This window comes from Danio rerio, chromosome 11, assembly GCF_052040795.2.
Source record: "Danio rerio strain M-AB ecotype USA chromosome 11, GRCz13ab, whole genome shotgun sequence".
Lineage (NCBI taxonomy): Eukaryota > Metazoa > Chordata > Actinopteri > Cypriniformes > Danionidae > Danio > Danio rerio.
Genome location: NC_141031.1, coordinates 18,754,098 through 18,772,365, shown reverse-complemented (window position 1 = coordinate 18,772,365; position 18,268 = coordinate 18,754,098). Strand labels below are relative to the sequence as shown.

The 18,268-nt window shown below is 33.3% G+C and overlaps 1 protein-coding gene across 1 annotated transcript in view; it reads right to left on the bottom strand.

The window, feature by feature from the left end:
- The window catches only part of slc25a26 (solute carrier family 25 member 26), a 105,497-nt gene extending 88,537 nt beyond the window's left edge, over positions 1–16,960 (bottom strand). Inside the window, 3 exon segments of the mRNA NM_001030143.1 lie at positions 12,963–13,072; positions 15,547–15,703; positions 16,824–16,960. Of these exon segments, the coding sequence (NP_001025314.1) occupies positions 12,963–13,072; positions 15,547–15,703; positions 16,824–16,856 (300 nt within the window). The 5' untranslated portion in view covers positions 16,857–16,960.
- Positions 16,961–18,268: the final 1,308 nt, after the last annotated feature.

Below are 18,268 nucleotides of genomic sequence, written 5' to 3'. Positions count from 1 at the left end.
TTGTTACAAGTGGATGAGTAAATGGTGGCAGAATTGTAATTTCTGGGTAAACTATCCATTTTACTAAATTTTTGCTCCTGCTGAAAATCTGACATCTTATGAAGCAGCATGGAACAGGAAGTTTGCAATCCAGAGTAGGTCAGATCAGTGCTTACAAACAGTTAATTACACACTACAGTTTGTAGCCTATTATTAATTGCAAAATACATATTTTAGAAATATGTTAGAAACAATCTAGATTACATATTTTAGGTAATGTAATCTGACACCGTTTTTTGGATTACTTTCGGATTACTTTTGACATAACTTGTTTAATCACATCAATTTGATTATTTTGTACTAACTAATCTGCAAGGGGGTTGTGAAACCATGACATAATTCAGTCATAACAATGTAAAATTTCATAAATATTTACTTATTTAAACAAAATTTTGTTTAACTGAGTCATGTAAGTAATTTTACCCTCAAAAGACGGGATTAGCCTACCAATCATATGAATTATTTAATTGAAAATGCATTTTATTGTCAAAGTCTTACAAGTTATATGTGCATGTGTGTGTGTGTGTGTGTGTGTGTGTGTGTGTGTGTGTGTGTGTGTGTGTGTGTGTGTGTGTGTGTGTGTGTGTGTGTGTGTGTGTATAAAAATTAGGGCTGCACAATATTGAATAAATCTGCGATTATATTGCGATATGAATATCATTACATCAGATGACTTGAATTGCTCTATTTCATTACTTTAAATGGACTAGGGTGATCAAGTGTTTTTCAATTCCCCACACCTGTATAAAATTTAATAAATTAAGCAAATACAGTTGAAGTCAGAATTATTATCGCCCCTTTGATTTTTTTTTCTTTTTAAACATTTCCCAGATGATATTTAACAGAGCAAAGAGATTTAAACAGTATGTCTGATTTTTTAATTTTAATTTACCCTTTCTTACCTAGTTAACCTAATTAACCTAGTTAAGCCTTTAAATGTCACTTTAAAATTTAAGAAATCAATTACTATTAGAGATGAATTATTAAAACTATTATGTTTAGAAATATGTTGAAGAAATATTCTCTCCATTAAACAGAAATTGGGGGAAAAAATAAACAGGGGAGCTAATAATTCAGGGGGGCTAATAATTCTGACCTAAACTGTAAAAAATAATTCTGACTTTAACTATATACATATATATATATATATATATATATATATATACATATATATATATATATATATATATATATATATATATATATATATATATATATATATATATATATATATATATACAGTTGAAGTCAGAATTATTAGCCCCCTTTTGATTTTTTTTTCTTTTTTTAATATTTCCCAAATGATGTTTAACAGAGCAAGGACATTTTTACAGTATGTCTGATAATATTTTAACTTCTGGATAAAGTCTTATTTGTTTTATTTCAGCTAGTATAATAGCAGTTTTTAATTTTTTTAAAAACAATTTTGGGACAAAATTATTAGCCCCTTTAAGCTAATTTTTTTTTTCGATAGTCTACAGAACAAACCATCATTATACAATAACTTGCCTAAATACCCTAACATGCCAAATTCACCTTATTAACCTAGTTAAGCCTTTAAATGTCACTTTAAGCTGTACAGAAGTGTCTTGAAAAATATCAAGTAAAATATTATTTACTGTCATCATGACAAAGATCAAATAAATCAGTTATTAGAAATAGGTTTCTAAAACTATTATGCTTAGAAATGTGCTGAAACAATCTTCCCTTCATAAAACAGAAATTGGGGAAAAAAATAAACAGGGGTGTTAATAAGTCAGGGGGGCTAATAATTCTGACTTCAACTGTGTATATATATATATATATATATATATATATATATATATATATATATATATATATATATATATATATATATATATATATATATATACAGTTGAATTATATATATATATATATATATATATATATATATATATATATATATATATATATATATATATATATATATATATATATATATATATATATATATATATATATATATTCATTCATTCATTCATTTTCTTGTCGGCTTAGTCCCTTTATTAATCCGGGGTTGCCACATCGGAATGAACCGCCAACTTATTCATCAAGTTTTTACGCAGCGGATGCCCTTCCAGCCACAACCCATCTCTGGATAACATCCACACACACATTCTCACACACACACTCATACACTACGGACAATTTAGCCAGCCCAATTCACCTGTACCGTATGTCTTTGGACTGTTGGATTGTTGGAAACCGGAGCACCTGGAGGAAACCCACGAGAAGGCAGGGAGAACATCAACACCACACAGAAACGCCAACTGAGCCGAGGTTCGAACCAGCGACCTTCTTGCTGTGAGGCGACAGCACTACCTACTGCGCCACTGCCTCGCCATATATTTATATATATATATATATATATATATATATATATATATATATATATATATATATATATATATATATATATATATATATATATGTGTGTATAGATAAAACATATATCATTTCACTATATATTTCACAATTATAAATCATGATATCTAATCAGATAATCTAAAGTAAATTAAAAAAGTATTTTAATCTAGTTAGATGTATTCAAATGTGATTAGTTATTACCCAGCCCTAGCTGCAGATTAAAGGGAATGATGCAGAAAATAATGTTTAGTTTCTGAAACATGATGATAATTTTTATCATTTCATAAAACTTTAATGTATCAGTTTACAGTAGAGTTACAGGTGTTAAATTTTTTGACTCAGTGTCGACTTGCATTTTATAAAGCACAACACCTTCTTCAGCTACGGCTTCATCTCAGCCTGAGGAAGAGTAAATTACCAGCAAATTTTCACTTCTGGGTGAACTATACCTTTAAACATAGTTTTGCAGTAATTAATTTTAGTTAACATGTTGGGAAGAGTTATGGTTATACTCCTCATTGCAAAATAGCCTCTGGCCTGTATTTTTGCATTCCTGTCATCATTTATCTTTATTTGCAAGTCATTTGGAGGCGGCGGCATTAATTAGTCGCTGTCTCTGATCCAAATGCACGATTACAATCCTGCGCTGCTGCATAGGTGCAAAAAAAAAAACCTGAGGATGAAACTCTCATTTCCACAGTGACACAACGACCACAGGCCAGCACTCAACCACGACACAAGGTCAGAGAAAGAGCGGGGTAATTAAAGCATATTGTTGCACTCTGAGATTTAATTCAGGAGTGTGTATATGTTCCTCATCTCTTCTATAACACATAACTGTAAAGCGACAAATAAATACTGCAATATATCACACACACCAATATTAACAGCAATATTAAAAAGCATAAAACATTTTTTTATGTATTTTTGATATACTGTGTCATATGTGTTCTATCGTATAGGTGGGCAATATGACAAAAAAAATCTCACAACTTAAGTCATCTATATCCAAATAATCATAAAAAAAATTGTATCTTTCCGTAATTATATCAATTAATATAGTTTATTTATTTATACTGCATAGAAAATGTATTTGTTTTTACATCTTTAAGCATTTACTCAAAATGTACTCATTAATATGTGATTATTTTATTTACATTATTTAGAATGTCAGGGCATTTTTGATTGAAAATGTAAACATGTAAAATATAGTAATGAAATATAAAACACTTTTAAAACAGGCCCAATTTAAAATATTGCTAAATAAAATTTGAAAAGTAAACAGTACTTTCCAGCTTACAATCTTCTCAGCATGCTGTTATTCATGTTTCTGGTGTGTAAGAACAAATGATGAAAAATATTAATGTGAACAGTGTATTTTGCAACACTATAAACAATAGAGCATGATTTAAAATGGTTGAAATGGTAAAAACAATGACGAATAAACTTTCTTATTTCCTCCAAATGATACATTTCTACTGTCATATTGAACAGCCCTAATATATAGCATAATATTATAAAAACAATTCAATATTTAAATTCACTATTTAAAATCATTAGTTTGAATTAGTCACTGATTTACCACAGGTTGCCACAGCGGAATAAACCAGCAAATAGGGCATGGGCTGATAAACGATATTATATCGTATCGCAATAAAATTTATGTCAATAACAATGATGAGCTCTGGACTTTTTTACTCTACATTGATCTGAAAGTCAATCACACGGCAGAAATGTCTAAGTATGGGAATCTAAAAGTGTATTGATATTAGAGATGAATTTTCTGCCCCCAAAAATGTATCAAAATGTATCACAAAATTGTTATGCCATTTAATGGACATTTAGCAGTGGCTTCAGCCACTGTTACTGTACTCTTTTAAATCTGTAAGCATTTACAACTGATATCAAAATATATATATATCTTTATTCAATATGGAAAATAATTATCGAGATAACATTTTTGCCATATCACCCAGCCCAACAACCAATTACATATATATATATATATATATATATATATATATATATATATATATATATATATATATATATATATATATATATATATATATATATATATTTTTTTTTTTTTTTTTTTTTTTTTTTTAATTGAATGAATGCCTATCCAGCCATTAAAATGTTAATTATAATACATTATAAGAATAACTTATACAGTGATAAAGGCTGAGTTGCATTAAATGAACAGTTCACCCAAACATGACAATTGCGCCATTTATAAACCTGCTTTTTTCCCATGTATGAACATCATAAACATAAGATATTCTAAAAGAAATCTGGACAACTATAAATAACAATAATAATAACAACCATAATAATAATAATAATAATAATAAACTCTAAATAGCAACTTGATGTAAATTACAATGTTTATCTCTTTAATAATCAACCCAATTGATGTTACATAGTAATGAATATATTAGAATCATAATTTAGTTTATACAACAGTTCTGTCTGGTTCTGGAATCTGATTGGCTGATAGTTGTGTGATGTTCAGCAAATAACAGCACCTGTCCAGCCTCTCTAACCCTTGTGTATTACTCCGTCCACATACAGCAACAAGCAGAGGACACTACAGTTTGACAAATATTGCTGCTGTTGGGCAACAACATAATGTACTTTTGACTACTGAGTTTTTTTCTGTGTTAATTATTGTGATCTCCTGATTACTGGAAAATGTCTTTAGACTGATGGCATTTCATGCTGTTCTGCCTTATAATATTAAAATGTGAGCAAAATCAGTTGTTTTGTCATCACTTTAGATATTTTGCTCGAAAATCATTCAAATACAAGCTCTAAAGTGACGTTGGTGAATTAGTAATGGTTTCTGCTGTTCTGATGTCAGCTGCAGTTGTGAATAAATGGCGGAAGAAAGTAGCTTTTCATACAAAAGGATTTTGAGACTCTCCATTTAATTTTCTTTTTTATATACACAATTATGCTGTCGAACCGTTAAATAAACGCAATATATCATGAGTAGCAGTGCGATATGAGTGTATATCATCACTATTAAGACACTATGCATGCCTCCCGCCAGTGTTAATATAGAGCCACATCGCACTGCTACTCGTGTTATATTCCTCATATAAATCGCTGTTGCATATATAAATGTGGATAAAATTAAAAGATAACAATGCTAAATATATTTCTTCCATTGATTTAAATAAAAGCTTCATGTAAAGTGTTAACTAGGAGTTATTTAGTAATAATTCAAACCAAATCTTTGAGTGGTTGGTGCATGTTAACATTTGTATAAACTTTCCACCATTTTAAGCACAAACCTGGCTAGACCTCTCAACAAAAGAGACTTCAATTAGCATAAAATAAAGCAGTTTTGCATGGCTGGGTCACTCTCACAGCTGTGACTCTAGACATCAATAGACACAGCTGGAACATTCCAACCGGACCATGAACTCTGAACAAACGCCTCCCAGCAGAGTCTCAGGAAACTAGAATTAAAGCAGGCATCTGGAACAATCTTCCCCAGATCATCCTACAGGTGTTTTAAATAAAACAACAACAACAGCGTTTTCTCAGGACCTTATAGAGCACTGCCTCCCAAAATCTGCCTGACGCATCCCCTATCTCATCCTTTGATAACACCAATGCGTGTGCAGAAATAACATTATTCACCCAACACAATTGCCTATTTCTTGACATTTCACAGAACTGGCAGGTGAGAACAAGAAAGAGGAGGTGGGAAATGGTTGAAAATGAGCCCACGGCATAGCACCCTGGCTTGATTTGAGCAATAAATCACCAGCAACCATATTCTCGCAGGCAATGTGTAGATTATTTGCTGTGCAAAGCTTAGCAGGGTGCCAGTCGGCCTCCTCTAGACATGCTACATGTGGTTTTCAGCAGCACAGCCATAGGGGGAGACAAGCTTTATAAATGTAGGAAAAAGTGCTCCTTCAGCTTGACAAATGAGCTTTCGGAGAGCGTGTTGGGCAAATGGGAATGAAGATAAATCTGATATAATGGTTAGATAACAGCCTGCACTGGCCCTGACAGACACCATCAGCTAGTGCATTCTTTATAACCTGCTACACACACACACACACACACACACACACACACACACACACACACACAAACACACACACAGTAGTCGCACAGAGAGAATAGGCAGAAATTGTGCTACACTCATATATTTATAGAAATGTTTCATATAAGAAGACAAAGTGCCCATTGAATGGAAGTTGCAATAGTCTTTTATTTCTTTTGGTCATCTACATATGAGAGCAACAATCTCTCAAATTATTTTTTGAATGAATTTTTGAACTGTTGTCATTGTTGTTGGAATATGTCCTATTTTTTCTAAATCTCAAATGTATTGCGACTTATGTACTACGTATACTGTTATACTAATTAAAGGTGCAATAGGTGATTGTCTTCAGAAACAACTTTTGTTATGCTGGTTGAAAGTCTCTTCACATCCTTATAGCAATCTATAAATTTAGTGGGACCAAAGTTGTCCAATTAAAACATTCAGTCCAAACATTACGATAGAGTCTCCTACCTGTTTCTGTGCCTGACGACCAGGTTGTCATGGTCCTAACCTTTAAACACCACCCATTCCACAATGCACCAGCCCCTTATGGCTCTCCCTGGAGGTGGTGGGCCTGCAGGAGGATGGTCCCACATCGCTCCTTTGGGCTAAGCCCGGCCGGTTCCATGGGCAAAAAACCCAGCCACCAGACGCTCGCATACGAGCCCCAACCCCAGGCCTGGCTACAGGGCGGGGCCCTGGGTGCGCCATACCAGGCGACTTCATTGTCCTCAATGTTAAGAAGCTCATAAGAGGTTTTTGAACCGCACTTAGTCTGACCTGTCACCTAAGACCTTTTTGCCTTGGGAGACCCTACCAGGGACATTAGCCCCCTACAACATAGCTCAGGAACACTCAGCAGGGTTCATACAAATTTTTACTACTAAAATACCATGGTTTTTCAATGACTTTTCCAAAACTGTCAGGTAAATATTCCTGATTGTGTTTCATGTAATGTCTATGAACACGTGCTAAATAAGAAAAAAATACAAGTTCAATCTTATTACAGCATATCAAAAAATATGCGACAATCCAAGCAGTTTGTATTTATTTTTTTATCTGTGAAATAGTTTTTAAAAAGTATCTTGTTGTCTGGGCTCAGTGGTTAGCACTGTCGCCTTACAACAAGAAGGTCGCTGGTTCGAGCCCCAGCTGGGTCAGTTAGCGTTTCTGTGTGGAGTTTGCATGTTCTCCCAGTGTTGCAGTGGGTTTCCTCCAGTTTCCCCAGCAGTCCAAAGACATGCGGTATAGGTGAATTGGGTAAACTAAATTGGCTGTAGTGTATGGGTGTGAATGATTGTGTATGGGTGTTTCCCAGTGAGGGGTTGCAGCTGGAAGGGCATCGAGTGCGTAAAACATATGTTGAATAAGTTGGCTGCTCATTCCGCTGTGGTGAGCCCAGATTAATAAAGGGACTAAGCTGATTGAAAAAAATGAGTAAATTAAATAACTAATGAATCTTGCTGTACTTTGTGTGAAAATTTTTAGAAATGTTGGCTTGTGTTTTCACAAGACTTATTAGATTAGTACAAATTAGCCTTTAGCACCCACAGTTAAACCTACCTACGTACCTCTGCAGTTAAAGATTGTTTTTGGACGCGACAATCAAAATGCATCTTGAATTATGGTGAAAGCGAGTGAAAGAGAGGTGAAGCTGAAACTCCTTTTAATTTTTGAAGTTAATGCTTTTGCAACTGAAGTTTGCAAAGTTTACCCCACACAGACAACATCATGTGAAGGAGCGAACAGCTCAATTTTGTTTTATTTAAAATGTACCCAATTGTATCATCTCAAGTACACAGATAATTGTTAAACAAATTGTCATGACTTTTCCAAAACATTTTGGGTTTATTTGTTTTTCCAAAACTTCCAGGCCTGGAAAATGCCTTTTCGAAATTTCATGTCTTTTCCAGGTTTTCCAGTACAGTATGAACCCGGGAAGAACAGGAGAGGAGGCCTCGGGTAGACCCAGGAGACATTGGAGGGACTATGTCTCTAGGCTGGCCTGGGAATGCCTCGGGATCCCCCTGGAGGAGCAGAAGGAAGTGTCTGGGGAGAGGGAAGTCAGGGGTTCTCTCCTAAGACTGCTGAATGAATGAATGAATGAATGAATGTCCTACCTGTCTGTAAAAATATGTAATATTTTGTGCAGAAATGATTATTTTATCTGCGTGTTCGAGGATGCGGTTTAGCTATATTAAATACTAACTGTGCTATAAAGTTTTTTTCTCTGGCGAATGTTTTGTGATTGTATGGTAGTGGTTTTGTCTAGTGCATGTGTTAATGTTTATGTGTTCAGGAGGCATGGTTTTGCATGAGGATTTGCAGGGTGGGACGTAGGCTTTCATTTTCTAAGATCTCCTATTGCCCCTTTTTAGGAACAATAGGCTCATTTTACAACTCCTCTAGAGTTAAAGGTGCTGTGAGTAGGTATTTGACTTTTCTAAAGCATAAAAATGCCATAATATGTTTGCAGATATTTAAGAAACATGCCATGTAAACATTCTTGTTTATCTGAAAAACAATGATGAAGTCAAATATTTTGCTTTGAAAATGTGTTTTCCGTGCCGAAACGCTGTCTTTGTTTTGGCTGTTTTAACCTGCCCAATGTCAGTTTAGTCAATTATACTTTGGCACCCCAGGTTGCTGAAATGAAACGCAGATTCAGTTCCAAATGAGGTTATTAATTAGCAAATTATATACATATTAGTATTACATACGTAAACATTAGGTGAGCAGGTTACATTATAATCGCCCGTTTTGCACCAGACGGAATACGACAGAAATTAAAATGCAGCCATTCAGAAGCACAGAATATGCACTTACTCACAAAATGGTAAGCTTTATAATCTATTTAATAAATATCAACCCTCTTTAACATTATTAAATGTATATGCTGAATCACTCATATGTGTTTAGTTCTAAAGTTCAATTTTAAACAGTTTATTATCAAGATCTGAGGTGATCTGCTTTGAGTATATGGCAATAAATGTCATGTAAAATGGCATTCAAACTCACATTGTTAGCATTTAGCACTGAATAAAGCACATTCAGTGTATCTGAGGTGATCAGTCATATTTTTTGTTGCTCAGCTGCAAGAAATAGAAGCCGTTTCTAACATATCAATTTGAGGTGTTGGTGAGGAAAAAAACTCTTTTTAATATAGAAAATATTTCTTCTGTCGGGTGCCGTTGCTTTTATTAAGAACACGACTTAAATCACTCGCTCCTGTCCTAAGTCTGGTAACTTGCGCTTGCGTTTAAACAACTTGCACTGCACCTTTAAACATTTGAATTTTAGCATTTTTTTATTTATTCAGTCAATCTCAATGTCTACACTTTTAGCTTAGCTTAGCATAAATCATTGAATCAGATTAGATCATTAGCATCTTTTTTTTCTTCAAAAAAAAAGAGCACCCGGAGGAAACCCACACCAACACGGGGAGAACATGCAAACTCCACACAAAAACGTCAACTGACTCAGCAGAGGCTCAAACCAGCAATCTTTTTGCTATGAGGCGATAGTGCTACCCACTGCACCACAGCGTCGCCCCACTTTTCATTTCAGGTGTTGCATATAATCATAGTGTCTGTTGCATCCATGGTACGGCAGCAAAGTTCCTTGTTATTATGCCAGAATGAGAGTATAGGTCCTTGACATATCGGCCTTAAAAATAGTAGCTTTCATTTTCCATCAGTCTTAGCACACGATGCAACTGCGAAAATCCTTTATAATAAATAAAATGATTTCATGGTGAATTTTAGGGACACTGATAGAGGTGAATAAAGTGTCATTAAATTTCCAGATGAATTAAACCTTGCTGTTGCACCTGAACGGTTGTTCCAATTCTACAAAGACAGAGTCTAAATCACTGAGATTAAAGTCCGGATCCACGTCTTGTTTGATTAGTGTGTTTGAGCTGACCTTAAAGGGTCAGCCAGATAACTATGACAGAACAGCAGCACGGAAGATACTTTCATCTGTTTGAAAAACTCAAAGTAATGGGGAAAAGAACAAAGCAATAAGTAACAGGTCAGAGAAACTATGCCAGAAAACTCGAAATTATAAATTAATTTATAACTTCCTGTCATAAAACCTATTATCAACTTGTAAAATGTTAGAAGTTATGCAAGTGAGATGACTTTGTCTTCTTCTCTAGACGCCCCGAGGTGAGAACTTTTATAGTAAATCTCTGGGATTACCGGCTTTGAACAGGGCAGCTTGTACCCATAACACACAGGGATACAGCTGAGGTTCTGATGTTAAAAATCCACCTTTTGAAGTGTGCAAATCCTAGCGCATAAGACAAAGGGTTATCAACAAACCTGACATTAGCTTCACCTCATATTCAAACATCTTAGTTAGTAGTGAAGTCTAACCTTTTCACTTCACTTGCTTTTTGTGACTTGCGATCATCTCAGAATGACATTTGATCTGATTTTCCAAGCAAAAGTTTTTCAGTACAGTGAAGAATCAATAAAGTTGATTTAAGTGGTAGTAAACAAGCACCGATCAATCAAATTATAGCATTATAGTAATACAGCGTGAATTTTTGTTATGAATATATTTAATTTAATAATAGGATAATAAAGGAAATATTAAACACTATTAGTCGCATTAATACATTTTATTTTCTCTAATGATATTGAGACAAGTCTGGTTCTGAATGCTACTTAACTGAACTGTTGTAAATCAAAAATGTTAGTCCTAAAAATATTTGTTTAATGGTTCTAATAGACTGATATTTTATGTCAGTGTTGTGTTCTTTTAAGTGACGAAGGTTATTCCACACATTGCTGTTTTAAAAGAACAGAGCAAACTGAATCTAAACCGACGGGGAATAAAAGATTATGGCCCTGAGGCCAATTAATAAATGCACAATTGATTAATAAAAAGTACATTTCTTCATACATTCATGTATCCAATATAAAGTAGTAGGCTATATGGTTTAGAAGTAAAGACTTTCTCTCTGTTTCTCTCAGTGTTTCCTTTATATAAAAAGAAAGCAATGGTTCTTAAGGTCAAAAACGTAATAAAGAACTAAATGCATGTGCAATTGTATAAATATATTTGCATCAAAACAACACAAAAACTGCTACAAATAATAAATCAACAAATTTCCTGAAATAATAATTTGACTTCTAATTGATCATTTGGTATCAGAAGTGGCTTAAAATATATATAAAAAATATAAAATATGATCATGCCTTGATTTTTAATAATTTAATTAGGACAGTAAGTTATGACTTTGCTTAGACAAAAGCCTTGTCACTTAACAGAAATCATGTACAATACAGAATATAAAGTCATGGTGCAGTGGAAAAAGAATGAATATTGTGTATGACTCCCATGAGCTTGGAGGACTGCACCCATACATCTCTGCAATGACTCAAATAAGTTATTGATAAAGTCATTTAGAATGGCAAAGAAAGCGTTCTTGCAGGATTCCCAGAGTTCATCAAGATTCTTTGGATTCATCTGTAATGTCTCCTCCTCCATCTTACCCCAGACATACTCGATAATGTTCATGTCTGGTGACTGGGTTGACCAATCCTAGAGCACCTTGACCTTCTTTGCTTTCAGGAACTTTGATGTGGAGACTAAAGTATGAGAAGGAGCGCTATTCTGCTGAAGAATTTGCCCTCTTCTGTGGTTTGTAATGTAATGTGCAGCACAAATGTCTCGATACCTCAGGCTGTTGATGTTGCCATCTACTCTCCGGATCTCTTTCACGCCCCCATACTGAATGTAACCCCAAACCATGATTTTTCCTTCACTAAACTTGACTGATTTCTCTGAGAGTATTGGGTCCATGCAGGTTCCAATAGGTGCTCTGCAGTATGTGTGATGATTGGATGCAGTTAAACATGACTTATCTAAGAAATCTACCTTCTGCCAATTTTCCAAATGATCAACTAGAAGTCAAGTTATTATTTGTTGCTCTTACAACTGAGAATATATATAATTTTTAATTTCTGGAAAAGACCACTTAAAATTGCACAATCTTCGAGAAAGTTATATCGCAATTACATTTTTGAAGATGTAGTATACAACAATGAAAGATTCACTTTTTATTTCTGACTTTGATTGGTTTTATGACATGAGTACTGCCCTTTTTTGAGCATTCAGTGATTCACTTACAGAGGAAATGAAGGTGTTCTTTTCAGTTCCAACGCCTAAATCTCCCTTGACAAAACTGCAAGACTCCTCTCTATGAAAACAGCTATGTCAACAGAAAACAATAAGATCCTATTTGGCCAGCTGTTGGGAAAATACAAGGTCATCTGTGGCCCGGCTTTAACCCAGAGTAAAAAACAACACATCCAACAAAAACCCCATTCTAAGCCTTCTGCATATTTGTCTGGGAAACAGACTCTGTTCAGTTGGACTGCAATGGGTAAATGATGATAAACTGAAGGACAAAACAACAGGACTGAATAAAGAAGAATAACATCAGGAAACCTACGATTTCTCCTAGTGAAGCAGCCAGCATGTGAGTGATGGGGGCCAGGTTTGTTGTGGTGTAGCCAGAGAAAACGGACTTGGTGCTTTCATAGGTGACAAAGAATGCGGCAGCTGAAAGAAAATAAACACTTCATTTCAAGCAAGCCATTTAAATGAAGATGTTTGCATGTATTTCATTTGAAAGTGTATCCTCAGACCTGAGGATCTCAGTGAGTCTGGTTTAAATATGTTGCTTATCATAATCAGACATTTTAATTACACTATTTAATTACTATTCTAAAAAGTACAAAATAAGACTATAAAATAAACTTTAACACAAAAACTGAGTACAATGAGGTGGCATTATTCTTTTCAAAGTTTGTCCATCTTTTAACTTTTAATAAACGAGAATTAACTAATTACTTCTTTATAGCCCCAGAACATTTCTGAATTTTACAGACGTTTTGAATATTAGTGCACAGAAAGGAATAGAGTTTTTATACAGAAAATAAAGTTTAAGAAATGAGCAAACTCAAAAGAGTTCTGAACACAGACAGGCTTGTGATAGTCACATTAAAAAATACCAAACGTAATGTTATTTTTTTATTTATAAAATAAAGCACAAAGGCAACTATATCTCTATTTGGATTGCCCTATGCATATAGTTTACTTGAAGTACAGACCAGTCATTTGCAACACGCGCATCCGCAATAGTCACATCACAAGATGCAATGCAATGCTAAGTCTGAATCACAGTTGACCAAAAGCTACAGAACATGTGGTTTGTAGAGTCAAAAAGAGCATTTTTAAGAGAGTTTAAAACCTTTGGGCACAAATAAAAATGATGATGTTGAGAGGTGTAACAAATATGAATTGTATTTAATTATTTATACACAATTTAAATGATTTATGGAAAAACTATACATATTTTCATACTTTTGTCTTGTTTCTAGTCCAAATATCTACATTTCAAATAATAGTATTTTGCTAACCCCATTGGCAAATAATTTAGCTTGCTTTAAGGAACAACTCAAAAATTTTTGACTTATTTATTCTAAAGGTGAAAACAAAATATTTTTAGTACATGTAAGAATTTTAGATATTTTGACTAGAAACAAGGCAAAGCAAAGTAATTGCAATTTCTGTACCTTATTACTGTTAGAAAACTGTCAAATAGATCCGTTCATACCATCTTGTGAAACCTAGTTCAATCAAAATGTTTATAGCAGAAAAATAAAATAACACAATATCAGACTTTTTCAATATCATAATGCCTGCTGACAAGCCTTAAAATAGATGAGCAAGAGCAGCAGGGAGCAAACACTGCTGTTAGATAATAACAGGAAAATTAGGCTACAATCAACACTAGTGGGTCTCCGCTAAAGGGGCTATCTGTAACATTCATATGAATTGTGTAAGTTCACACAGATCGCCCCCCTGTGGCAAATCCCTGAACATGTTTTAAGGATTTTACCTGATCTTGGATCAGTTTTACTAATTTCAGGGTTTCTGCAGGCTTCATAGTCAAATTTAAGACTTTTAGAGATTGTTTAAAGACCATTATTAATAAAATTTCAGATGTATATGGAGCTAAACGCTATCAGGATTTCTTTTTTCCAATGGAAATGGAAAGATTTTTACTATCCTCAAAATGTCAAATTTAGTTATTAATAATGTGTCAAACCAAGCAAACACTGGTTTTATTGATGCACTTTTTTAACAAAATATTTTTTTTAATTTTTAAAAGCTAAATATATGGACAACTGTCTGTCCAAGTTAATGTTCTCACTCTAAATAAATAGAAAACGTATAAACCAATGTTTTTATAAGAAAAATATTGAAACTATATTGGTAAAAGAGTTAAATTGTAATATTTGTTAAAGGTTCTATTGAGATGGATTGCTGGTGATTGGATGGGTTTGGCCTGAATGAGTAGCTTTTCATAGACATAAGAAAATTAAGACCCGTTTTAAATGATTTAAGACCTACGACATAATATTTTGGTCAATTTAAACACTTTTTAAGGCCTAAAATTTAGTTTTAGCAATTTAAGACAAGTTAAGACTATTAAGACCCTGCGAATACCCTGAACTTTTACATGTTTTAGTCACTTATTTGTAAAACGAAAAGAAATAATATCATTATGTGTCATAAGCTTCTTGTTGTAACAGAAAACAACTGATAAGCATGACAAAAACAATATATATGTGGTGAAAATGTATATAAAAGGTTATGCTTTAATTTAAAGTTTGCAATATGTAAGAAAAAGACAATTATAATGTATCTTTTGCCTGAGCTTGTGTTGCATTTGCATGACTTTGACTACCAGGCGTCTCTAGCATGTGGTGTTTCAAACTCTTTGAACCAATTAATCATTATGCTAAATCATTTGTTAAATTTGAAATGTTGTTTCTATTATAACTAGCTCACAGATGTCAATATCATGTCAGTAAGTACATAAATCTTCCAAGAATGTTTCCAGCACTTTGCTGATCGTCTCCTAGACACTATTATAGGAATTCAGAAGGCAAAAAAAATCATCCAACCCAGGACTAGCAAGGAGTATCTAATAAAGTGGCCATTGACTGTATATACTGTAAACTCACCATTAGGAAAGGAGCCTATGGCAGCAGATGGGACTCCTGCATAGATCCCTCGGAAACCTCCCGCCTTGTAGAAGCCCTGCTGGCTCTGCAGCCTTGTCTTAATGGTGTCCAGTGGGAAGAGAGTGAGATCTACACACATTCCTGCGCACCCGCCTGCCTAAGAGATAAAGAGCTGGGATAAGGTTTTGATGCACAATTATTCAGTGTTATTCGATAAAAAACTTTTAAAAATACTGGTGGTATATATATATATATACATACTGTACACACACACACACACATATATATATATATATATATATATATATATATATATATATATATATATATATATATATACATATATATATATATATATATATATATATATATATATATATATTCATTTTCTTTTCGCTTTTATTAATCTAGGGTCGCCACAGCGGAATGAACCGTCAACTTAGACAGCATAATGAACGTTTTACACAGTGAATGCCCTTTCAGCTGCAACCCATCACTGGGAAACATCCATACACATTTATTCACACATATACACTACAGCCAATTTAGAAACCCATGCGAACACGTAAAGAACATGCAAACTCCACACAGAAATGCCATCTAATCCAGCCGAGGCTCGAACCAGCGACCTTCTTGCCGTGAGGCTTTCGTGCTACACACTGCGCTACCGTAACACCCCATATGTGTGCATGTGTTTGTGTGCAAACACTAGAATTCATTTATTATTATAAAAATGCAAGCAAAGTTGACTATTAATGCTATTATTTGTTATTATTAGTTTGTTACAACTATTACTACTACTTCTATTTTATAATAAGATCACTGCTATTATTAGTAGTACTATGTATCAGTAGTAGCTGTCTTAAATCTAGAAACAAAGACAAGATAACAAGAAAAAAATAGTAACTACCTTGACTTAGAAGACTAGAAGACAAGACACACATTATTATTATTATTATCACTATTAGTATTATTATTATTATTATTATTATTAACAAGAGATGTTTATTTATTGCTTTAAAAATATCATATGTATTTGTAAAAAAAACAAATGTATTCCTTTAGCTTCATTACTGTTGTCATCATCATAGCCATCATCAAAATCACTTTCAGATTATTTAAACAAGTAAACCTCTGTTTGCATTACACAAAAGCTAAAAATGTCACTGTCACTCAATAACATTGTTCTGCTTTCATGTCACATGCAGAGTTCATGATGAAGGATTCTTGAGCGCGTGTAATAGACAGCGAGCATTACCACAGAAAATGAGCATTACCACAAGGGAGGCTGTGAACTCTCGTCTGTCCATACTGTACTCGAGAACTTCAGCATTTGCCAGGTGACTTTGTTAGGCGGTTCATCTTTGACACTTCGTACAACAACTACACGTTCAGCAAGGGCGCTGCCATGTTTAGGGCGGGCGTTCGCATAGACGTCACATGACAACGACGACAACAGCAGGGCTCTTCATTTTCGGCAGAAGGGCTCGAATTAAAAAACCTGATTCAATGTGGAAGATACTTCCCGAATTTATTTTTAATAAAATTGGAGGTATTGCTTTTCTGTTACAATGCCCCTTCTCACTTGGTAAATTACTCATAACATTAACAATATATCATAAACAGGTCTTATTATCATGGTTAATAATGTACAAACACATATTTTCTCCTCACCACTGCTTTATTTTAAACAACCAAACTATTGTAACAAATCTTTGCTTTTCGATAAATGCTTTTATAATATTGTTTTTATTAGTCAATTATTAGATGACAATGGTAAGATATATTTATTTTCAATTCATTATATAAAATTTTGAACCCTCAGTAAAAAAAACAATAATACAACACAGTATAATTAATGATATTCCCAATGATTTAAAAACTTTATTGAAAGAAGTACAAACCTTAAATTTGGATCCTATAGATCAAACAACCAAATCAAATTCAATAACTGTATGATGCAAAAAAAAATTTAACCATAAACAATTTCAGCTTCTTTTAAAAGGCTGGCCATCTATAACATAAATTAGGACATTACTTGGAATTGTTCATATAAATATATGCTAACTAACAAAGTAAAAGCAATGTAACAAAGTAAAAAATAGTTAAAAAGAAACAATTTAATAAAAAAAATGATTTAATAAAAACATCTAGGCCAAAAAAATTATGTAATAATTAGAAACTTAATGTCATTAAAAGCATGACTTTTTGTTTTAATTTGGATTATTTTATTATTTGTTATTATCGGGCTATCAAATTTTATAGTTTGTACTTTTTTAGTAAAAAAAAAGTGTCTTAACAAAATATTTGATTTTAAAATGTACGATAAAAGGGTCTTTTCTTTTCTTTTATTAAACATATAGTAATGTACATCAACTTACCATTATCAGCATACCTTTGCATTACAAAAAAAGGAAACAGGTGCAAAAAAAATATGTTCCATAAAATAAAAATGTAAAGGCCATAGGAATGGCATTAATAGTAAAAGGGTCTTGAGAAAAGTCTCTTTTTTATTATGCAAAAAAGAGGGAATATACAATCACACTACATTATATAGAAAATTGAAACAAAAAACACATTTAAAAAAAACAAAGAAAAAAAAACAAACAAAATGGGTATATACATCACACATTAAAGAAAGATATTATATAATTTACAAATTTCAGTTGTTTTCCAGCCTTTTTTGTGAAAGAGTTAGAAATAGTTTCAAAGTAATACTGCA